General features: G+C 53.5%; 1 protein-coding gene across 3 annotated transcripts; it reads right to left on the bottom strand.

Moving 5' to 3' along the window:
* Positions 1-16,449: 16,449 nt before the first annotated feature.
* EMC10 (ER membrane protein complex subunit 10) lies at positions 16,450-22,612 on the bottom strand. 3 transcript variants are annotated; one of them, XM_020971974.2, is made up of 8 exons: positions 22,470-22,611; positions 20,973-21,030; positions 20,428-20,537; positions 20,225-20,329; positions 19,527-19,708; positions 19,120-19,213; positions 17,308-17,400; positions 16,450-16,606 (listed from the first exon to the last, which is right to left on the bottom strand). In XM_020971974.2, the coding sequence occupies exons 1-7, from the start codon at positions 22,551-22,553 to the stop codon at positions 17,320-17,322; spliced, it is 714 nt and encodes a 237-aa protein (XP_020827633.1). In that variant the 5' UTR covers positions 22,554-22,611; the 3' UTR covers positions 16,450-16,606; positions 17,308-17,319. The 3 variants fall into 3 exon arrangements, with proteins under 3 accessions (XP_020827633.1, XP_020827632.1, XP_020827630.1); XM_020971973.2 differs by having other exon boundaries at positions 17,320-17,400; XM_020971971.2 differs by lacking the exon at positions 17,308-17,400 and having other exon boundaries at positions 22,470-22,612.
* Between the last annotated feature and the right edge of the window lie 55 nt (positions 22,613-22,667).

Below are 22,667 nucleotides of genomic sequence, written 5' to 3'. Positions count from 1 at the left end.
CCCTTTTCACCTTTCTGTCTCCCCTCCACTCCCTCCTTTCCTCCCTTATTTCCTTCCCCTCTCTCCCTTCTGCTGCTCTTTCTCCTTTTTTAACTTTCCCTCTCTTTCCTGCAACTCTTTCTTCTCCCATTCTTTCTCTCCCTCTCTCTTTCTCTAACTTCCACTTTCCTCCTCCTTCTCTGTCCTTTCTCTCCCCTCTTTGCTCCTATGTACCCACTTTTCCCTTCTTTCTCTCTCCTTCCCTCCCTCTCTCCCTGTCTTTTTCTTCTCCCTCCACCTCTTCCATCTCTCTTCCTCTTTCCCTCCCTCCAACTTTCCCTCTCTCTACCCCCTTTCTTCTCTCCCCTCCCCTTTTAATTCCTTCCTTCCTATTCCGCATTGCTGTCTCCTCTCTTTCCCCTTTCTTTATCCATCTCTCCTTTTTCTCTCCCCCCTCTAAATTTCCCTCTCTCCCACTCTCTTTCCCTCCCTTTGACTTTACTCTTCTGTCTCCTGTCTCCCTCCTCTCCCTTTCTCCCTCTCTCCCACTCTCATTTTCTCTCTCCCTTGTTCTCTCACTTTTTCCCTTTCCCTGCCTTTTCTCTCCCTCCCTCTCCTCCTCTCCCCTGTTACTATCTCATTCCCTCCTTCCTCTCATTTTCTCTCTCCTACCCTGCTCCTCTTCTCCCATCTCCCTTCTTTCACCGCTGTCTTCTAGCTCTCCCTTTCTTACCCCCATCTCTTTCCCACTTTCTCCACCCCTAGTTCCCTCTTAACTTTCCTCCTCCTCTTCTTTCCTCTTCCTCTCTCTCTTCTCTCCCCTCTCTATCTCTCTACCCATTCGCCCCCTCCCTCTCTTATTCTCTCCCCCTCTTTCTCTTGTTTGCTCTCACTTTCCCCCTTCTCCCCCTCCTCTAACACTCTCTCTACGTCTCTCTCTCTCTCTTCCTCTCCCTTTCTTTTCTCCACTCTGCTTTTCACTTCTATTTCCCTCTGTCTCTCCTTCATTCACTCACATTCTCTCCCTTGCTGTCTCTTCCACTTTCTCCCTCTCCTCTTCCTCTCTCCCCTCTCCTTTCCCCCTATCTCTCTTTTTCTTCTCACTCTCTATCTCTTGTCTCTCATCTCTCAACTCTCATGTCTCTCTCTGTCTCTCTCTCTCCCTCTTCCTAACTTTCCCTTCTCTTTCTCCCTCCTCTCTCCTTCCCTTTCTAACTTTCTATTTTCTCTCTCTCCCTTCCTCTTTTCCTCTGTCATTCCTTCTAACTTTACTCCTCTCCACCCCCCGTTCTTTCTTCTCCCTCACTTCTCTCCCTCCTCTTTCTACATTTTCTTGGTCCCCCTTCTTTTTCTATCTCTCCTTTCTCTCTCACCCTCCCTCTCTTTTGATCTCTTACTTTCCCCTTCTCTCCCACTCTCTTCCTTTCTTTCCAATCCAATCAATATTAAGCACCTACAGGCACTGCGCTACCCCCAGAGAGCTTACAATCTAATGGCATGGGGCTGCATTGGGGGGGGGGGAAGGGAGTGGGCGGAGGAGAGAGAGAGAAGAGAGAGACAATACGGGGCTGAGGGAGGGAAAGGGCACCAGGGAGTTGAAACCATACCAAGCATCAGGTGCAGAATGGAGTGAGGCCCAAAGTCCAGTCTCTGCCCTCTATAAAGGAAGGCTCTGGGAAGAGCCTGGTGCTCCACCCTCCAGCCCTCCAATCAGAAGGGAGAGGAGGCTGAGGCGACGTCAGTCAAGGCTACAGTTAGCTGCCTGGTGGGGAGATTAGAAGTGAGGAATTTAACGTGGGAGGGGCATCTTGTTCTGTGGAGTGGAAAGGAGGCACAGCTTTATCTTCCACTTTTTTCCCTCTGTCTCTCCCCCACCCTCTCCCTCTGCCTTTTCTGTCTCCTCTCTCTCTCCTCTCTCTCTGTCTCTTCTCTCTGCCCCCTTCCCCCCATCTCTGTCTCTGTCTCTTTGTCTCTGTCTCTCTCTCTCACCTCCTCCTCTTCCTCCTCCTCCTCCCCCTCTGTTTTCTCTGTCCCCCTTCTTTCTATCTCCCCTTTCTCTCTCTCCCTCTCTCTTTCTCTCTAACTTTTCCCTTCTCCACTCCACCCTGTCTCCTCTCTCCTCTTCTTTATCTTGTCTCCCCTTCCTCTTTTTCTCTCTGTCTCTTTCCCTCCCTCCTTAAGTTTCCTTTCCCTCTCTCATTTTCTCTCTCCCTCCCTCTCACCCTAACTTTCCCTCTCTCCTCTTTCTCTCTCTTCCCCATCACTCCTTTCTCTTTCCCTCTTTCTGTCTTTTCTCCCCTTCTTTCTTTCTCCTTTCGCTCTCTACCCCTTCTCTTCACTCTTCCCCTCCCTCATTCTCTCTCTTGCTCTTTTCCCACTTTTTCTCTTTCCCTTCCTCTATTCTCCCTCTCCTCCTCTCCTCCTCTCCTCTATCACTGTCCTTCCTCCTCCCCTCCTCTCCTCTCCCTCCTCTCACCTCTCTGTTCATGTTTTCCTTCCTCTCCCCTCCTCTACTTTCCCACTTTCTTCCTCCTCACTCCCTCTAATTTTCATCTCTCTCCACCTGTCTCTTAGCTCTACCCCCCATCTCTCTCCTCTCTCTCCTCTCTTTTACTCTTTCTCTCCCCACCTCTTCTCTCCCTCCCTTGCTCTGACATTTTCACTCTCTAATTTTCCCTCTCTGCTTCTCTCGCATTCTTTCCCTCTCTCCCCATGCTCTTTCCTTCCTTTCCTCTCTTCTCATTTGCCCCCCTCACCCTTACTCTCTCCCTTTCTCCTTTGCTTTCTTTTACTTCCTCTCTCACCTCATCTCCCTCTTTCCTCCTCTTCTCCATCACCTTCCTATTCCTCTCCCCACCTGCTCTGCACTTCCCTTTCTCCTCCTACCTGTCTATCTCTCTTTCAACACTCCCTCTTTTTTAATCTCTCCCTACTCTGTCTTTCCTCTCCCTTCTCTCTCTCCCTCTTTTTTTCCCTCTTCTGTTCTCTCTCCCTTCTTATCTCTTCTCTCTGCCCTCTCCCCCCTTTCACCTTTCTTCTCTCTTTCTCACTCCCTAACTTTCCCTCTTCCCCTCCTCTCTATCTCTTCTCTCCCCCTTCCTTCTCTCTCCTGCCCATCTCTCTCCTATCTTTCCTCTCTTTCCTCTCTGTCTCCTTTTCTTTTTTCTCTCTCTGCTTTCTCTCCCTCTCTTTTCCTCCCTCTCTAATTTTCCCTCTTTCACTTTCTCCCTCTCTCACTTTCTCCCTGTCTTCCCTCCCTCATTATCTCTAATTTTACTCCTCCTTCAACCCTTTCTCTATCTCATCTCTCCTCCTCTCCTCTCCCTTCTGTTTTCTCTCTACTTCTTTCTTTCTCCTTTCTCTCCCTCCCTAACTTTTCCTCTTTGCCTCTGTCTTTTTGTTTAGTCCTTTCTCTCTTTCTCTTACTCTCTCTCCTTCACTCCCTCTCATTTTCTATCTCTCTCTCCTCTCTACCCCATCCTCTTTCTTTGCCCTATTCCTTTCTCCTCTCCCCTTTTTCTCTCTCTATCCCCCTCTTTCCTCACTCTCCCCCTTCCTCATTTTCTTCCCCTTCCTCCCTTGCTCTCTTTCCCATTTTCTCCCTCTCCTCTTTGGCTCCCTCCTTTCCCTTCTCCTCTCCCATCTATAACTCTCTCTTCCTCCTCTATCCCTCTTTCTCCTTCTATTTCTATCTCATCTCCCTCCCTCTTTCTCTCCCCCTCCATCCCTTTCCACTTTCTCCCTCTTTTTAACTACCTCTAACTTTCCCCCCTCTTCACCTCTTTCTCTTTCCTCTACCCCCTGTGTCTCTCCTGTCCACCTCAATCCCTCCTTTTACTCTTTCTCACCCCATCTCTCCCTCCCTAATTCTTCCTCCTCCTTTCCCCTCTCCTTTCCTCTCTCTCACTCCCTCTAATCTTCCCTCTCTGCTTTTCTCTCACTCTTTCCCTCTTTCTTTTCCTCATCTCCCCCCCTTTCCTTTTCACTCATTCTTCTCCTTGCCCTGTTCTCTCTCTCTGACTTTTCCACTTCCCCTTCCCCTTTCTCTTCCCCTTCTCCTCTTCACCATTATTCTTTCTCCTTCCTCTATACCTTTCTCTCCACCTCTCTTTTCTCTCCCACTCTGCTCTTCTCTCTTTTCTCCTGTCTCTCTCATCTCTTTCTTCTTTTCCCCCTCTCCATATCTCCCACTCTGTCTCACTCCCACTAATAATCTCCCTTTCTGCCCATTCTGTCTCTTTCCTCTCTTCCCCCCACCCCCAACCTTTTTGCCCATTCTCTCTCCACTGTCCTCTCTGGCTCTTCTCCCTTCCTCCCTCCACTCTCTCCTTTCCTGTGTCCACTAACTCTAACTTTCCCTCTCCTCCTGTATCCTCCTCTATCTCCTCTCCCTCTCTCTCTGTCTCCTCTCTCTCCTTCCCCCTCCCTCATTCTCTCCCTCTTTCTCCCTTGCTCTCTTTCTCCCTCTTCTCTTCCTCCTCTCCCCTGTTTATTATTCTCTCCCCTCCTTTCCTCCATAACTTTCTCTCCACCTTCCTCTTTCTCTCCCTCTCCATCTCTTTTTCACTTTCTCCCTCTCTCCTTTCCCTATCTTTCTTCTCATTTTCTTCTCTAACTTTCTCTCTCGTCTCTCCCCTTTGTCTCTTCTCCTTTTCCCCCTTCACTCTCTCACCTTTCTGCTTTCTCAATCCCTCTCTAACTTTCCCTCTCCTCCACTCTGTCTCCTTCTCTGTCCCCCCTCCATCTCTCTCCTCCCCACCTTTCTCTCCCTTTTATCTTTTCTCTTTTCCCTTTGTCTCCTCTTTTTCTCTTTCCTTCCCTCTCTCACTTTCCCTCTCTCTTCTCTTTCCCTCCCTCTCCTTTCTCACTACCTCTAATTTTACTCCTCTCCATCCCCTCTTTCTCTTTCTTCCTCTCCTCTTTCATCCCTATTTTACTGTTACCTCTCTACCTCTTCTTTCTCTTTGTCCTCTCTCCCTCATTCTCTCTCCCTTTCTTCTCTCTCCTCTCCTCCCTCATTCTCTCCCACTTTTCCCTCTCCTTCCCTTTCTCTCACTTCCTTCTCTTCTCTCCCTTCTTCTTCCTCTAACCCTCTCCTCCATCTATCACTTTTCTCTCCACCTATCCCACCTCTTTCCATCCCTCTTTCTCTTCCTCCTCCATTTCTCTGTATCTTTCTTCTCTCTCCATTCTATCTCTCCTTTCTCTGCCCTCTTTTCCCCACTCTCCCCTCATTCTCTCCCTGTTTCTCTCTTGTTCTCTCCCATTTTTTCTCCCTCCCTCCTCTCTTTCTTTCCTTTCTTTCCCTCTCTCCACCTCTCCCCTATTTATCACTCCTTCCTCCTCTATTCCTTTCCTTTCCTTCATGACTCTCTCCCCACCTCTCTCACCTTTCTCCCTCTTTCTCTCCCCCTCCAACTTTTTTGCATTTTCTCCCTCTCACTCCCTTTAAACTATTTTTCTCTCTCCACCTAGCTCTCTCTTGTATCTCTCTTCTCTTTCTTCCCTTCCTTCTTTCTCCATCTCTTCTTTCCTTTCTAATTCTTCCTTTTTCTCCCCTCCCCTCCTAATTCTCATTTGAGACCTCTCTAACTTTCCCTTTCTGCTTCTTTCTTTCCATCTCTTTTCTCATTCTCTCCCCCTCTTATTCCTTTTACTTCCATTCTCCCCCTCCCTTATTTTGTCCTCCTTTCCTTTACTCTCTCTCTCTCCTTCCTCTCTTCTCCCTCTCCTCCACTTTCCTTCTCTTCCCTTTCACTCTCTCTCCCTCTCTATTCCTTTCTCTCCACCTCTCTCCCCTACCTCTTTCTCTCCCTCTCTCCATATCTCTCTCTGTCTCTCTCTCTCCCTCTCCCCCCTCTAAATTTATCCTCTCCTCACTGTCTCTCTGTTTCTTTGTCTCCTCTCTCCCCTCTCTCCCTCCTTTTTCTCTTCTCTCCTCCCCCTCTCTCCACCCTCTCTCCTTTCCTCTGTCTCTCTCACTCCCTTTCTCTCTTATCTGTCTCTTTCTCTTCCCTCACCATCTCTCTTCCTCTTTTCTCTCTCTCCTCTCTTCCCCCTCTTTCTGTCTTTTCTCTTTTTTCTTTCTCCCCCTCCCTCCATCTCTCTCTCTTTTCCCCCTAAATTTCCCTCTCTCCATCTTTCTCTTCTCTCCCTCCTCTATCTCCTTTCTCTTCCGCCATTTGTCTCCTCTCTCCTCTTGCCTTTTTCCTCCTTTCTCTTCTTCTCTCTCCCCCTCTTTCTTCATTCTCTCTTTCCTTATTCTCTCTCTCTTTCCTTTGATCTCCCACTTTCCCCCTCTCCTCTTTCTCTCTCCTTTTCTCCTTCTCTCCCTCTCTCCTCCTCTCTCCTGCTTTTCACTCTTTCTGTCCTTTTTCCCTTCCTCCATTACTCCCTCTCCCCCCATCCTGTCTCTCCTCTCTCTCCCTTTTATCTCTCCCCTCTTCTTTCTTTCTCCTCTCTCCTTCTTTATCCATCTTCATCTCCCTCTTTTGCTTCCCCTTTCTCTCCCTCCCTCTATAATTTTCTTCTTTTCCCCTCTCTCCCTCTCTCCCACATACTCTAATTTTCCTTCTCTCTGTCTGTCTCCCCTCTTCCTTCTATATTTCCTCTCTCCTCCCTTTCTCTTTCTCCTTTTCCCTCTTCTCTAACCTCCTCTTTCACCACTCTCCCCTTCCTCATTCTCTCCCCTCTTCCTTGCTCTCTCCTCCCACTTTCCCCCTCGCCTCTATCTCTATTCCCTCCCATTGTCTACACTCTCTCCTTTCTCCATTTTTTCCTTTTTCTCCTTTCTCCTCCCTTTCATCTTCTTGATCTTTCCTCCTCCTCATCCCCATTTTCTTCTCCTAGTCTCTCATTCTCTTCGTTCTGGGCAGTAATAATAGTGCACATTTCTGTGGTACCCCCCCATGTGCCAGGCCCTGGGCTAAGCCCTTTACAAAGATAATCCCATCTGATCCTCACAACAGCCCCAGGAGCCTGTGCTGTTATTATCCCCACTTCACAGTTGAGGAAACTGAGGCAAGCAGCAGGGAAGTGACTTACCCAGAGTCACACAGCAAGTCAGTGTCTGAGGCCACACCTCACTGCCTGCGGTCAGCAGGGCAATGAGGAAGGAGCCTGGACACCTTGCCCCACGAGGAGGGGATGAAAGATGGCTTTCTTTAGCTGCCCTTCCCAGGGGTATAGGCCTCCTCCTCCTTACCCTCATGGCTCCTCTCCTGGCCATTGCTGTCTCCCGATCTTCCTCCCCCTTCTCTGGCAGCTCCTCCACAATCTCTTTTGCTGGATCACCATTCATCTCACACCCCCCCCCGACACACACACACACAGGGGTAGCCCCCAGAGCTCCACTGCGGACCCTCCTTTGTGCTCTCCACTCTGCCCTGTCATGGAAGCCAGAGCAGGAGAGGGTAGCCAGGAGGGGCGGCAGAGAAGCCTTAGAAAGGGCAGTTTAGACCCAGCAGCAGCTGCAGGACAGCAGTGTGTGGCAGGTGAGTTTGGCAGGGAAATGCGGGGAACCTCTCCAATGGGGGGGGCACGTTTGGAGGCAGCAGGGAGGGGGTTAGTGCACAGGAGGGAATGAAGGAGAAGGGAGCACCAGGCTCGGCAGGAAGGCTGCTCTTCTGCTCCCTGCCTGGGTGACTTTGGACGAGGCACTTCCAGCTCTGGGCCTCAGTTTCCTCATCTGTATGACCCTGTAGAAGGGGCTTTAGCAGAGTCGTGAAGGCTTGGAATAGCTGGGGCAGAAGAAGGGGAAAAGGATTTCTGTGCAGCAGCGAGGAGCTGTCCTCAGAGGACCCCGCCTGGACAGCTGCTCTGTCTCTCTTCCCCTCGCCTCTCCATGCTCCACGTTCCAGACAAACTGGCCTCCGGGACCCTCACAGAATCTTCCCAAGGCCCCAGCCCACAGAAGGCCCTCCTCAGGTGTTCGGCCTGCCCCGCCCCTCACTCCCTACACTGCCTCACGTCTATCTGGGTGCTCGTCCTGTCCCTCCCCGACCCAGTAGAATGTAAGCTTCGTGAGAGCAGGCACTGGGCTGGGTTTTGTCCCTCCTGCGCCCTGCCTGGGATGGGGGAGCTAACTCAGGATTTGGAATGAATGTAACTGAATACATGGGGCCATGACAGGGGTCTTGGCGGCGGCATGGGAGAGGATTTGTCTTGGTTCTGCTTGCTCCCCACCCCCACCCCCCACCGTCGGGTCAGAACCAGGAGAAAGGGTGTGGAAGGGAGATGTAGGTGGGATGGCAGGACAAGCTTTCTCACCAGAGCGGAAGGGGCTGCCTCAGGAGGTGGTGGACTCCTCGACCCCATGACTGGACATTTGGGGGTCCCCCTCCCCCCCGCTCTGAGGGCCTCTGAGAAGGGACTCACCCAAGGTCCCACCTTAGCCAAAGGCTCACTCCCTTTGTCTTCTCCATGTTCTCCCCCCAACACACACACATCCAAAGACAGAAAACTCTGGGTTCAAGTCCTGCTACTGACAGACGCAAGCTGTGTGAAGGCAGGAAAGCCATTCCCCCTTTTCTGTGACTCAGTTTGTTCATCTATAAAATGGGGCTGGTCTCCTGCTGCTCCCCACCTGCCCCCCCTGCCATTTGAGGAAAGCACTCTGGAAATGGGAGCTGTCTCCTTCCTCGCTCTCCTTCTCAGTCTCCCTCCCTCCTTCCATTTTTTCCTCCTACTTCTCTTCCTCAGTTCCATCCTCTTCTCCCCATTCCCAAAGGCCCTCTGGCCTCTCTCTCTCTCTTTGCCCCCATCATCTTCTTTCCTCTTTTCTGACCTTCTCCAACCTGTCCCACCGACTCTTCCTCTACTCCCCCTTTCCCTCTCCCATAATCAGAGGCTCCTCAGCACCACGTGTACCTGACAAGGGACTCCCATCGCGTGGGCGGGGGCCATGGAGCATGGACAGCCCAGCTCCGCCTTGAAGTGAGGGGAGCTTGAGGCCCCCACTACCGTCCACCTGCTGGTGGTGGCCTCTTGGGTGCTTTGCCCCGACCCTCTTTTCTCCCCCTCCTTTCTCTTCTTTCTCACTGGCTTCCTTCTCTTCTGGCCTTTCTCTTCTGGCTTCTCTGCACCTCCCTTGCTCTTCTCACCTCCTTCCCTTCTTTATCCTTCTCTTCTTTCAGCTCCCTCCCACTCATTTACTATCTTCTCCTTTCCTCCCTTCTTTACTTTTCCTCTTCCTCCCATTTTTATTTATCCCTCTTTCTTATCTCCTTGCCTTTTCATCCCTTTCTTCTCCTCAGATTTTCCTCCCTTTCTTCCTCCTTCATCTCCTCCTTTCCCTTTCATCCCTTTCCTCGCTTTCTTCTCTCCCTTTCTTTTTGACCTTTTAAAATGTTTGTTGACGCTTCTCTCTTTTTAACATCACTGTCACTTCCCCAATAACCTCTCCAATAGAACATTTCTCAATTAAAAAAAAAAACGAATACACAGGCCATGTTTGAAAATGTATGCCTCGTCTCACACACCTGTAGTCCATTTCTCTGTTGAGAGATCTGCCTCCCCTTCTTGTCTCTCTATCTCCTCATTTTGTACTCACTGTTTCATCTTCCTCTCTTATTCTTTTATCTGATGTTTTTTCACTCTCTTCTGCCCCCCTTTTTTCTCCTTCTTCTACTTCCTTTCTATTCTTTCCTTTTCCTTCCTTTCTCCTTTTTGCCTTTCTCTTGTCTCCATTCATTGTCTTTTTCCACCTTTTATTTCTTCTCTCTCTCCTTCCCTTTTCTTCTGCCTCTCTCTTTCACTTCTTTATCCTTTTCCTGTCTTTTTCTTCCCTTTCTTCTCACTCCCTTTCTCTTCTCCTCCTTGCTTCTTATCCTTCTTTCTTCCTCTTCCTTCCCTTTCTTATTTTTTCATCTTCCTTTCTTCTCCTATTCTCTTTTCTTCTGCCTTCTCAATTCTTCTTCCTCCTCTTCTGTCTTCTCCCCCCTTTGTCTATTTCTCCTTCTCTATTTGCTTTCTTCTGCTCACTTTCTTCTCCCTTTACCTTTATTTTCTTCCTCCCATTCTCCCAATTTTCACCTTTTGCCTCTCTCACTTTCTTCTTCCCTCCTTTCTTGCTATCTTCCTTATCCCTCTCTCCTGTCTTCTTTCTTTTCTTCTTTCTATCTTCACTTTCTTCCTCTGTGTCTCTTGTTTCCCCTCTTTTTACTTTAGTCTTCCTCCCTCTCTCTCTACTTTGTTCTCCCTCTCATTTATCTCTTCTTCCTCTTCCTCCTCCTCCTTTTCATTGTCTTTTCCTGACCTTTAAATCAAGATCTGAATTCAGAATTCCACTTCTGACACTTAGTACCTGAGTGACCTTGAACAATTAATCAACAAACATTTATTAAGTGGTTACTAAGTGGCCTCAGGTTCCTCATTTGCAAAATGAAGAGATGGGATGGCCTCTGAGGTCCTTTCCAGCCTGCTCCATGGTACTGTGGGCTTGTCTTCTTCTTCCCATTCTATTCTATGTATTGTTTTCCTCCCTATTTTCCTTATCTCCATTTTCTTCTGCTTCCTCCCTTCTTCCCTCCTTTTCTCTCTTCTCCCTTTCTCATCAAATCAGCGAGCATTTAAAAAGCTCTAATATGTGTCAGGCACTATGCTAAGCACTAGGGATACAAAGAAAGGCAAAGGATAGACTCTGCCCTCCAGGAGCTTCCAATCTAATGGAGGAGACAATATGCCAAGCACTCTGGACAAATAATCTATACATGAGATAAACAGGAGATAAGCAACAGAGGGAAGGCATTAAGGGAGATCTGGAAAGGCTTCTTGTACAAGGTGGGATCTTAGCCGAGACTTGAAGGAAATCAGGAAGTGGAGATGAGGAAGAAGAGTATTCCACTGAAAGTGTCCAGAGTCAGGAGATGGAGGGTTTGTCTGAGAAATAGCCAGGACACTGGAGAGCTCTCTCCACATTGTCTTCTGGGCTGTTTTCTTCCTTTGACCTCCCTCCTTCCCTCTATCTCTCTTCCTCTTCTCTTCTTCATTCTCTCCTTACTATTTTCTGTTTCTTCTTCCTCTATCTTCTGTTGCTTCCCTTTCCTATTTTTTCTTGCTTTCTCCTTTCTCTTTCTTCCTGCCTCCTTCTCATTGTCTTCTTTCTCCTTTTCTGCCTCTCTTCCCTCTTTCCTAATCCTCTCCCTTCATTTTCATTTCCTTTCCTTCTCTTCACTTCTCCCTTTCTCCTGCTCCCTTTCACTTTCTTCTTTCCCACTTTTCTTCCTCCTTAGCTTCTTCTTTCTGCCTCTATCTTGTCTTCTTCCTCCCTTTCTCTGTTCTCCCTTTCTTTACTTTCTCCTTCCTCTTTTCTCCTGCCCTTTCTCCTATCTTCATCCTTTTTTATCCTTTACTTTTTTCTCTCTGGTATTACTCCTTCTCCCTCTTCTTGGTACTGACTTTCCCCTTTTCATTGTCTTTCTTCCTTTCTTTCTTCTCCAATTTCTTCTTCCTCCTTTCCTCCATTCTCTCTCTTCTTTCTCTTTCCTTACTCTCCCCAGTTCCTTTCTCCCTCTCTCGGGTCACCTACTTTCTTGGTTTCCTCCTCCATAAAATTAGGGGATTAGACTTTGTGGCCTCTAAGTTCCCTTTCAGCTCTACATCAATGAATTTCCTTCTTCCTCGCTCTTTTGGCTTTCCTATCCCTTTCTTCTTCCCCCTTTCTTCCTCTATTCTCACCTTGTTTCCACCCCTTTCTCATTTTCTTCTGTCTTACCTCACTTCTTCCTCCTTCTCACTTTTCTCCCTGTCCTTTCTTATTTCTTCTTTTTCCTCTTCCTTTTCCCTCACTTTTACTGACCCACACTTTCTCTCTCCTCTCCCCATCCTTCATTTCCCTCTCCTTACCCTCTTGCCCCTCTTCTTTCTTCTCCTTCCTTTCCCCCTCATTTTTATTCACCCCCTCTTCTCTCCTCTCCCCATCCTTTACCTGCCTCTTTGTCACTCCTCTTTCTTCTCCATTTTCCCTACTCATCACTCTCCCCCACTCCATCTTCTCTTCCCTCCTTCCCTTCAGGATTCCCATTTCATGCTTTTCTTCTCACTAGCTTCTCACTCCACCCCCTGCCCCCCATTGCCTTTTTCCTCCTAGCTCAGTGTTCTACCTCTCACTCCAGTCCCAGGCCCTTCTCCTTTCTCTCCTCTCATGACCTTTCCACCTCACTCACCCATCCATCTCTAGATTTTCTGCCTCTTATTCTCTCCCTATTCTTTCCCTCTCACATCTTCCTTCTTCTTTCCTCCCTTTCCTTCTCCCCTCTTCTCTATTTACAGAGGATGTCAGGGTTAGGAGGGGCCTCAGGACAGGGGATGGCAGGGCTAGGAGGGGCCTCAGAATGGGAGATGGCAGGGCTGGGTGATGGGGGGAGGGCATGCTTGGAGCAGAGAAGGTCAGGGCCAAGAGGGAGTAAGGACAAAGCTTTGTCCATTTCCTCCAGCTGATTCTCTCATCTTACAGATGGAGAAACTGAGGTGTCAAAAGGTTGTTTTCCCTTCCCAGTCATTGCCATGCGTTCCTCTCCCAATCTTTCCTTTTCTTTGCCCCCCCAAAAACATTCTCTTACATGCCCCCTCTCCCCTCCCCATGGGCTGAGGCAGGAGCTCCCCTGGGGGCTGGCTGCTCGGCAGGGTTGGCTGGACCGGGAGGGGAGAAGACCCTTTGTGACCTTTCTCTTCTTCTCTGCCTGTCTTGCACCCTGGGACATCTGCCTTGGACCCTGGACGAAGTCACTGGTCAACAAGGAAGAGGACAAGGAGGACACCACCCAGAGCCCCCACTTCATGGAGGGGTGATTCCTAAGTGGGGGGAAGGGCTAACTGGCTGCCCCCACTAACTCCCCCTCACTTACCTCACAATGACCCTTCCACCTTCTTCATTGGACATGTCTGGGCAGCCTGAGTAGGTGGTGAGCTCCCCATTTCCCTAGGCTCCTGCATGACCTGGAAGGCTGGACTTTAGGACCCCTCCCAGCTCAGACTCTGGATTCCATGCCTTCCTACCCCCCAACCCCCAAGCAAAGAATCTTCTTCCCCCAAAAAGATCCCCTTTGCTCCAATCTCTGGCCATTTCTTCTTCCTTCAGAAAGACACCAGCCATCTGGGACACCGTGGGGGCCTCCAGGAGCCCCGCCCCCTGCCACCCAGCTGCTCAGGACCCCTTCCTTGCCAAGGATCTGCCTGGCTGCTCCTCTGACCTCCCAATGAAGAGCAATTACAATGACTACGGCATCATAGGACAGACGGGAAGACTTGAGGACCATGAGATACACAAGGACCGGCCGCCGTTCCAGAGAAGAATCGAAGCTGCTGCCCACTCTGGCCAGAGGCGATGGACTCTGGGTTCAGACCGGCCAGGGCTTGACTGTACCTATGGGCCATGTACGAGGAGGGTGGTGATGGGTGCGTTTTGTTGACTGAATAAAACTTATTTTTTTAAGAAAGTACACACACCCTTGTCCTTTTCTCTGCCACAACCCACGGCAAGGTGAGGAAGCCTCTTCTCCTACTGCCCCCAGGGGCTCAGACTCATCACTCACCCCCACAGGGGCACCAGCTCCTTTGACTTGCCTGGAAACCCATCAATGAAGGTTGTTCAGGATGGGCAGCACCCTGGGTCATTGGGCACCGTCTGTGGTGAAACCTAAAACTGCAAAGCCAGCTCTCTTAGACACTCCCCAGCCCTTGACCTGAGCATCCATGAAGTTCTGGGAACTGGGACTGTATAGACGAGAAGCCCTTGAGCATGGGTCCCACTCAGATATGGTGGTGAAAAAGCAACAGAGGAACCATAGAAATGTTCTCACCTCAGTCCACTAAGCAGTTCCCCACCACCCTCCCATCTATAGGAACACAGCCCATAGTCCTGTAACATGGGAAGAGACTGGCCCACAAAATCAACCCCAGAGCCCACAAATATTCTCCCAGGCAACACATCTATGCATAATAGAAGGGCAAAGTCCTCAACTGACCACTTTGGGGATGCCCCTCTTCTGGCCACATGTCAATTCTCCCATTAATAAAAATGGGCGCTCAATATTGGATGAAGGTGTTTTTCTTCTCCCTCCTTAGCCATCTGCCAAGGACTCACCGTGCCACCTTGGCCAGGTCCCTTCCCCTCTCTGGGTCTCCACACTCCACATCGGCTCCAATATTCTGTGACCCTGTGGACTCATGGGGCCACAAAGCTCTCATTCAGCCCAGAAGGTGGCACCCCCAAACCAACTGCAAAGTGGGGAGTGAGCTGCCCTCAACCACAGAGAACATGCAAAGGGGGGTGTTTTCAAACAAATGTGGGGTTTTAACTACCCTTTTCTGGGCCTTGGCTTCACCATTTATAAAACGAGGGCATTAGACTGCAATAGAGAACAGCAAACTATAGCTCTCGAGCTAAGAACATTGCCATTTGTATGTTTAATTATTGTACAAGTATGGCCTATATCAGACTGCACACTGTCTTAGGGAGGGGAGACGGGAAGGAGGGGGAGAAAATTTAAAACTCAAAATCTTGTAAAGGTGCATGTAAAAAACTAAAAATAAGTATTTTTAAAAGAATATTTACATCACATTGTAAATGGCAGAAAAAATCAAAAAAGTTTCGTGGCATGTGAAAATTATATGAAATTCAAATTTTAAAAAAATTCAAATTTCCACATCCATGTCTATGGCGGCTCTCCACCCCAGGCAGTGTGGTAGAGACACGGGTGGTGTTCTCTGAGCCCAGAGGATCCCGCTGAGCAGCTGCGGTGCTTCACACCTCAAATTTCATCTTATTTCTGGCCACCAGAGCCTACCCACTACGTCAGAACAGGAGAAAAGTGGTCTTTCACGGCTGCACTTTTGGCCCGGTGGGGCACAGGCTGGAAAGGCATCATGGGCACTGTCCAAGGACAAGAGGACCTCACCTCAGCATCCCCAAACCACCACAACAGGCCCAACTCATAGCAACGTCAGAAAAACGAGAATGCTGAAAACCAACATCTCATCCCAGCAGATGGAGAGAGGGCGAAGCCAAAGTGGCCTGATCGATGGTGGGTCCATTGGATCGTGGCTGACTGCAGCAGCTGCAGGAATGTACCCAGAGAAAGTAAGCTCATTTTTCAGACTGCTAGCCTTGTGGTTCTGTTAAGACCATCCTGTGGATTAGGACTGGCATGTGGCCAGGTGGAAAGACAGCGTCCAAAGAAGCAGCACGTGAAATCCCATTAGAGATCGGGGAGCGCGTCTGCTAAACAGTTCTGATGGGGGGACACTTTAAACCCCAAATAAGCTAAATGTGAGCCCCCAAACAATCCCACTGTTCTCATTACACATAAATCACAAAAAACAAAATTGACTCCATTGTTACATTTCAAATTCCATCAACAAAAAAAACTTGCGGAAATTGTTTTCTCTCCACAGTGGCCTCAGCTTTGCCTCTAGGGCTTCATAGCCCAAGCCACTGGCCATCTGGTCCCTCACAGAGAGCTCACTGACCCTGCCCTAGGGGACCACAGTGAGCATTGGCCCGATCTGGCTCTCGGATTCTGTCAGCCCAGAGGCCCGGCCCTTTCTGTGGCATCACTACAACACACCCACAAGGCTGGCCTCCAGGGAAGGAACCCATTGCCCTTTGGGACAAGCTGCTCCGGCCAAACAGCTACTCCACAGTGCCCCTGACCAGGCCAAGCACACCCAGCTCCTCCACCTGATGCTCCAGGACAGCCTGTCCCCCTCCAGTGCAAACAAAGCAAGACAGCCCTGGGGCAAAGGGGCGCCGGCCCCCAGGCCTGCCCCCACGGCTGCCATCAAGGGGAGCACCCCGACGTCCTCACTGGTCCTTGTACACACCTGCTTTCCCACTCATTTCTTCATGCACGCCAGGCTAATCACTGACAGACAACCCCCCCGGCTTCCCAATGCCCTGAACGTGATCCCATCACCACAGCGACTGCAAAGGCTACCTCAACACCTGCATTTTACAAACTGAGTAAATGGTGCTGGCGCGGCTTCAGCCTGCGCAGGGCCCCTGACTCGAGCTCTCCAGGCCCGGGGACACAGAGGGCGGCCCCCCTGCCCTGGAGGTCCGCAGGATGGGGGAGCCTCAGTGGGGTCCCCGAGGGTCCAGGCCTCCTCCGCCTCACATCATGCAACAGGCTTCTCGGGCCCAGGGAGAAGGTCCTCTATCCCTATTAACCTTTTGCCTACAGTCCTCCCCACTCCTGGCCTGTCGGAGCCTTCTGGGTCCCGTCCCGACGTCTCTGTCCAGCCCCGAGAGACTGTGAGGACAGTCAGTGGGCCGAGGGTCTCTGAGAGCCCCTTGCCTGAGGCCCCAGACACCTTCCGGATCCTGACCCAACTCCCTCGGTAGATGAGGAAACAAGCCCACAAGTCACACCGTCCACCCCTGACTCAATTCAGTCTAGCTCAGTCCACGGGGCCCCTCCCCGGGGAGTGGGCTGGCAGAGCTCAAAAGTGAGAGACAAGAGCCTAGGGGGGCCCAGCTGGAACTGTTTATTTAGTGACAAACTGCTGAACAAATCCACCCTCACCTCCCACTGCCCCCGCCCCCGCCGCCCCCACCCCCTCCCTGGCCACCAGCATCAGGTGCTCCAGACATCATGAGGAACAGGACAATGGGAACGATGTACATCCACTGCGGAGGGCCAGGAGCACGCCGGGAGTACAGGGAAGAACAGGCAACCGGGCAGGAAGGGGGAAAGAGACCAAGAGGAAAACAGAAGCCAGGGAAGAGGCCCCCGATGGAACACAGGCACAGACAGCCAGACACATTCAGGGGAACCCAGAGCCAGGCAGAGAGATTCCCCCCCCCCAGGAGGTGGACATACATGAACACCCAGACAGGGGGGAGGGAAGGAGGGGTGGAGAGGAGGAGGAGAGAGGAGGGAGGGAAGGAAAGAGAAGAGGGAAGGAGGAAGAGAGGGAGGAAAAAGAGGGAAAAAAGGGGAAAGAGAGGGAAGAAAAGAGGAGAGGGACAGGGAGAGAAAGATGGGAGGGTGGAGGGAGAGGGAAGGAGGGGAAGAGAGGAAGGGGGGGAGAGAGGGGGAGAGAGAGAGAGAGAGAGAGAGAGGAGAGAGAGAGAGAGAGAGAGAGAGAGAGAGAGAGAGAGAGAGAGAGAGAGAGAGAGAGAGAGAGAGAGAGAGAGAGATCTGTGAGAACTGGTTTCACTCCCTTTCATCCCCCCCAGCCCCAGGGAAAGAGGGATGGGAGCCTCAGTGTAAGGGAGCAGCAGAGGCAAGCAGTGAGGGAATGGGGGGCCCAGGGTCCCCTATATATCTACAGGAGGGAGGGAGGGCCAGTCCTGGGCGGGGGGAGCAGAGGAGAAAGGTAGGTTACTTGGGTCCTCACTCAAGCCTCAGACGATGGTGCTGGGCCCCGGGCCGGACGCATGGCAGTAAGAAACACGGCGCCCCCCAGGATGAGGTGCCACTGAGAAGGGAGATGGGGAGCGGAGGGTCAGGGCAGCCTGAGGGCCCCCAGCTCTGTCTGGTGTTCTTCCTCCTGCCCCCTCCCCCAGGCAAACTCAGGTATCAGGGGAGCGAGGCCAAGGTAGCCGGGAAATGAGCAGAGGAGGATAAGGAGAGGGGCTAAACTCAAGAGAGAACGGGCAGACTGAACAAAACTGGGGAGAGGGAGGAGAAAGACTGAGACCCCCAAAGGGCCCACGTTGGGCCAGCCCGAGGGCTGAGAGGAGAATCCAGAGGAAAGGAAGGGCCCGGCCACGGGGGCCACACCCGGGGGCTCCAGCTCTCACCAACAGGCTGCTGGGGTTGAAATGGTGGGAAACCTGGAGCTGTAGCCACTCTTACTGATGGTCAGGAAGAGGAAAGCAGGGGCCTGACACCTCCAGAGGGCTAGCACCACCCGTGGGCTAAACTCCCCCAAAAAGGCCTGTCCAGGGCTCTGATGAGGGAGTGATCACCCTCAGGGGGTTGGAAGGCCAAAGAGGAGGCCACATCTGTCTGACTCTTGCTCTCCTGTACTTTCTGCCAAGACTGTTGGACCGGAAAGACTAGAACAAGATGGCAGATGGAGACCAGCTACCCAAGGGAAGCTGGGAGATGGAGCTCCAAGCTCCCAGCTGCCCATGATGAGCTCAAGTCACAAGAACCAGAATAAAAGCATCTCTTGGGGACTGGAAAAGAAGACACACAGGATGTCTAAGAAAAATCTCAGGGGAACATAGGAGAAGACCACACACTGCTGAAGTGACCCTGCGTGAGACGATGGCTGGTGAACAACTAGAAAAGGAAGCAGGCATCCCAGAGAGCCGCCAGCCTTCCTCAAGAGCAGGTCTCGGCCTCTCACCAGATTTCCTTCTTTGATGGTGTTACCAGACCAAAGATTTGGCATAGACCCAATTCACCCACATTTTAGCAAAGCCCACCAGAGAGTCTCGTACTCGGCTGAAAGGCAGCCTTCCGCATGGCTCTCCAGGATGTGGGCACCTTCCTTCCCAACAACCTGAGGCCTCGGTGGAAGATGGAAGCTCCCTGAGGGGAGCAGCCCGACTCACAGGCAGGAGGCTTTTCCCTACTCTGGCAGGGTGGAGAAGAGGGGGCCCTGGATGCTATTCTTGCTCTCCGGAACACGGGCAGTTGAGGAGGAGGGAGGACCAAGAGATGCAGGAGAGCCCAGAGAAGACACAAGAAGCAGGGAGCTCCCCTCTGGCCTGGGGCCTGGGAGCAGAAGATGGTGCTCCCTACCAGCTGGAAGGGCAGGCCCTGGGGGACTGGGCAGGGGCAGAGCCTGGCGCCCTGGCCCTCCCGCTGCTTCTCTCAAAAGCCAAACTGAGGAGAAGAGGCTCAAGTCCAGTGTGACCAAAGAAACGGGGGCTCAGGGAGAGGCAGGGGGAGCCCCAGAGATCAGGGAGGAGCAGGGGTGTGGCCAGGGAGGGCAAGGCCAAGGGGGGCCCGGGGCCCTGGGCAGCCACTCCTGGACATGCAGGGTCCCTCCCCCAACCCCAGCTTCCCTAGGGGCTCAGGGAGAGGCAGGGGGAGCCCCAGAGACGAGGAAGGAGCAGGGGTGTGGCCAGGGAGGGCAAGGCCAAGGGGGGCCCGGGGCCCTGGGCAGCCACTCCTGGACATGCGGGGTCCCCCCCCCAACTTCAGCTTCCTTAAGGGCTCAGGGGAGGGAGGGGGCACTCACATATTTGGCAAAGAAGGACTTCTGCTCCTGGGGGTTCTTGGCCTTCTGGGCTTGTTCCATCTCTAGACGCTCAATGAAGGCGGCCGTCTCTGGGCTGGAGACAGCGAGTGAGAAAAGTGAAAAGAGACCACAGCAGCCTAGAGGAGAGGAGGGGGAGAGGGAGGGGAGGGGGAGAGGGAGGGAAGAGGAGGAGAAGGGGAAGTGGGGAGGAGGAGGGGAAGGAGGGAGAGGGAAGGCAAGAGAGACCCACAGAAAGGCTAGCCCACCCACCTCATAGGACATCCAGGAAAAACCAAAGAACCAAACAGAGGGACAGCAAGTCCTAGCAGACACCAGAGGCAGAGACAGGTGTGCCCCCACCCCGCAGTGGGGGACAGCGGGGAGGACAGCGGGGAGGTAGCCCTCACCCGGGGGCAGTGAGTGGCGGCTGCAGCTGGACTGTGGTGTTGAACAGCTCCAAGTCCACATCTTCCACCTCGTGGCCCCGGCAGCCCCCAGGCTCCGTCACCACCGACAGGCCCACCACGTTGCCAGCCACGTCCACGTGCAAGGTCAGCCGGTCGGAGAGGTGGGACTCCACCAAGGAGCACTGCAGGGGGCAGCCTGATGAGTCCAGGGGCAGGGCAGGCCAGGCTCATGGCTTGCAGGGGGGCAGGTCCCATAGGAGTCACCAGGCCCCTCCCTCTTAGCCCTCCTGGCCCAGCCCTTCCCCCAACCCTGCTCCTTCCCCTGCCCTCCAAGGCACAGACTGCCACACCTGGGGGGGGGGGTCCTGGGGCCTTCCTGGTCCCCCTCCCCAAGGCACAGATGGCCATGGTTTGGGCCAGGGGCAGAGGCAGACCAGAGGGCAGCTCTGCCAGGCTCCAAGGTCAGTAAGTCACTTAGGGTGTGTCTGGGCAAAGCTGTCCACACTCCTCTGATCTGGTGGGGCCCGGATGCGAAGGGTCTCTGGGCTCGACCTCTCAGAGGCAGGGTCTCCCCCTCTGTTAAAAGTGGGGGTCGAAGGCAATGGTCAGCACAGCCCCTGCTGAAGGCTTCCCTGGGGGCTGACTTGGCTGAATCATATTAGAAGTCCCCCAACCCAGCGGGTGGCCCCAGGACTCACCGCGGGGACAAAGGAGGAGACATGGCCAGCCGCCACCAGGCCCTCGACAGCCCCTGGCTTCCGGGGAACCCTGACTCGGTACAGGCCATTCAGAGCTGCCACATCCTGGGGAGAAGGGAAAGGTGAGAAGGGGACCCAGTGACCTCTCCCAGACTCCCCAGGGCCTGCGCCCCCCACCCCGCCTCCCTCCTCCAGCCCCTCACCCGAAGCCTGCCCCGCTCATCCTCTGTCAGCTGCCTCTGGGTCAGGGTGATCGTCCCATCCTGCACATTCCACGTCAGGGAGCCCCGTTTCCGGAAGTGGACGTTGTCATCTGGGGGCACAGGGAGCTCAGGCTCAGAGAACACGGCCCTCCTTGCCGATCAGGCCTCAAAGGAACTCAGACCTGAGCTAGCCCAACTCCCTTGTCCTACAGACAGGGAAACTGAGGCCGGGAAGGGCAAAAACTGGTTCACTGTCACACAGCAAGTCACTGGCGGGTTCCCCTGGGGTGCAGTGAAGGATCTGGGTTTCAATCCTGGGAGAGCTGCCCTTCCCCCCAGATGGGTCACCTCTAAGACTTCATTTTCTAGGTCTAAATAAGGCTGTGTGCTGTGGCCACAACAGTGAGTGCCCCCCAAGATCCTAAGAGTGTCTGGCTTCCCTGGGAAACCCTGTGCCCCTCCCCCTGCCCGCCCCCCCCCACCCTGCACCCTGCCCCAGAGCACCCTCTGCCCCCACCCCATCCCTACTGGTCCCCAGGCCTCACCAGTCTCAAAGGAGTGCTCCAGCAGTAGCCCCGTGGGCCCACAGCCTTCTGCTGCAGCCTGGGGGAGAAGGAGGGAGCCCCAGGTCAAGCACAGTGCCCGAGCTCCACCTCTGGGGACACACAAGCCCCAGACTCTCTGGTTGACTCTCTCCAGCCCCAGGGCGCTTCCTTGGGGTCACTGGTCCCCCCCCCCAGAGGACTGATAGTAAGGGGGGGGGCTTCAGCAGAGACTTCCTGACTGCCTCAGTTTACAAGTGAAGAAACTGAACCCCAAGAAAGCAACTTGTCTGAGGCAGCACAAACACCTGCCGGCAGAGCCAGCCTGGAAGTGGGGCCTCACTATCCGAACCAGTCCAGCCCGAGAGCCGGGGGGAGGAGGAGGACGCTGACCCCCAGGGCTGTCCCTCCGCTGCCTCCTCTGGAACAGGAAGGGGCTGGCCCAGCCTGGGATCACCCCAAGGCCTTCTAGCGTGGGCTGGCCCCACTACTCCAAGGGGCCCCATCACCCCAAGAAGAAAGGAGGGAAAAGGGGGAGGCCCCAGCTTGTCTGAAAAAGGCCCGGCCTGGCACTGTATCTACTGGGGAGGGCAGTGATCAGAGCGGGGAAGGCTTGGGGTTCGCCCTGCAGGGACCAGTTGAGGATTTGGGAGTGGTTGGGCCCAAACACTGCGTGCAGGGGCCCCCAGGGGAGGGCTCCGGGCCAGTCATGGCCAGTCCCCAGACCCCCCACTGGGGGGTCTCAAGCAGAGGGGGACCGCTCCCACGTGGGGTGGAGGTAGGGAGAGAACAGGGGTGCAGAGAAAGTGACCCACGGGGCAGGGGTGGGGTCACGGGCCCTGGGGGGGAGAAGTGGTGGGCAGGGGCTGGCCCCCAACAGACCGCTCTGGAATGACACAAAAACTCCAGGAAGCAGCCTTCAGCTCCAAGGGCCAAGTAGAGTCCCTGACCCGCTCACGCCGATGGGGGTCTGCCCCCGCGAAGTCACCTTCCTAAAGTGAGGTCCGAGCGCCATCCCGCCCCCGGCCCCCAGGAGCTGGCAGAACGCAGTGCTCGGCATTCAGAGCCCCCCCCTTTAGCCCCTTCCTGTTTACCTCCCCCCCATTAGACTGGAAACTCCTCGAGGGCAGGCACAGACTCTGCCCCTGAGTTCCCCCGTGCTTCGCACAACGCCGGGCACACAGTAGGTGCTTAATAAACGGCCGTTAACAGGGATCAGCCCCAGCCCGGGATCTTGCTCCTGGATGATCCCCATCTTCCCTTACCCCCTCCCCCAACCCTGGTGTCTCCTGAACCCAACAGGCGTCTAGTAAATGCCCAGGAAGCCATGGACTTGGGGACCACAGGGCCGAGCCCCGCCTCTCATTTGCATACCGCTGTCAGGCCGGCCCCAGCTCCCCCAGCTCGTTTGCATACCGACGTTCCGCGCGAGCCCGGCCCCCCACATTTGAATACCACAAGCCACCCACGCCTACCTCCCCCGGGCCCGGCAGTACTGACCCCCCGAGCTCCGGCCCGACAGCCACTCCCCTGGACCGCGCCCGGCGCTGCCAGCAGCAGGAGCAACAGCCAGGGAGCCGCCATCGCCGCTGGGCCGCGCTCACGTGACCACGCGCAGGTCACTCTGGGAGAGGGCGGATGCAGCCTCTGCGTCTGCGCCACTCTGCGAGCTCAGTCTTGCTCCTCCCTCTCTGTGAC

The sequence above is a fragment of the Phascolarctos cinereus genome, unplaced genomic scaffold, assembly GCF_003287225.1.
Source record: "Phascolarctos cinereus isolate Bilbo 61053 unplaced genomic scaffold, phaCin_HiC Scaffold_726;HRSCAF=1367, whole genome shotgun sequence".
NCBI classification, from domain to species: Eukaryota; Metazoa; Chordata; class Mammalia; order Diprotodontia; family Phascolarctidae; genus Phascolarctos; species Phascolarctos cinereus.
This window is presented reverse-complemented; position numbering and strand designations above follow the sequence as displayed.

Coding starts and splice junctions, on each gene's coding strand:
- EMC10 (XM_020971971.2), bottom strand. CDS start 22,553: ATGGCGGCTCCCTGGCTGTTGCTCCTGCTGCTGGCAGCGCCGGGCGCG. Junction 20,330..20,427: donor ATGAGCGGGGCAGGCTTCGG/GTGAGGGGCTGG, acceptor CCTTCTCCCCAG/GATGTGGCAGCTCTGAATGG. Junction 16,607..19,119: donor AGTCCTTCTTTGCCAAATAT/GTGAGTGCCCCC, acceptor GGCCCTCCGCAG/TGGATGTACATCGTTCCCAT.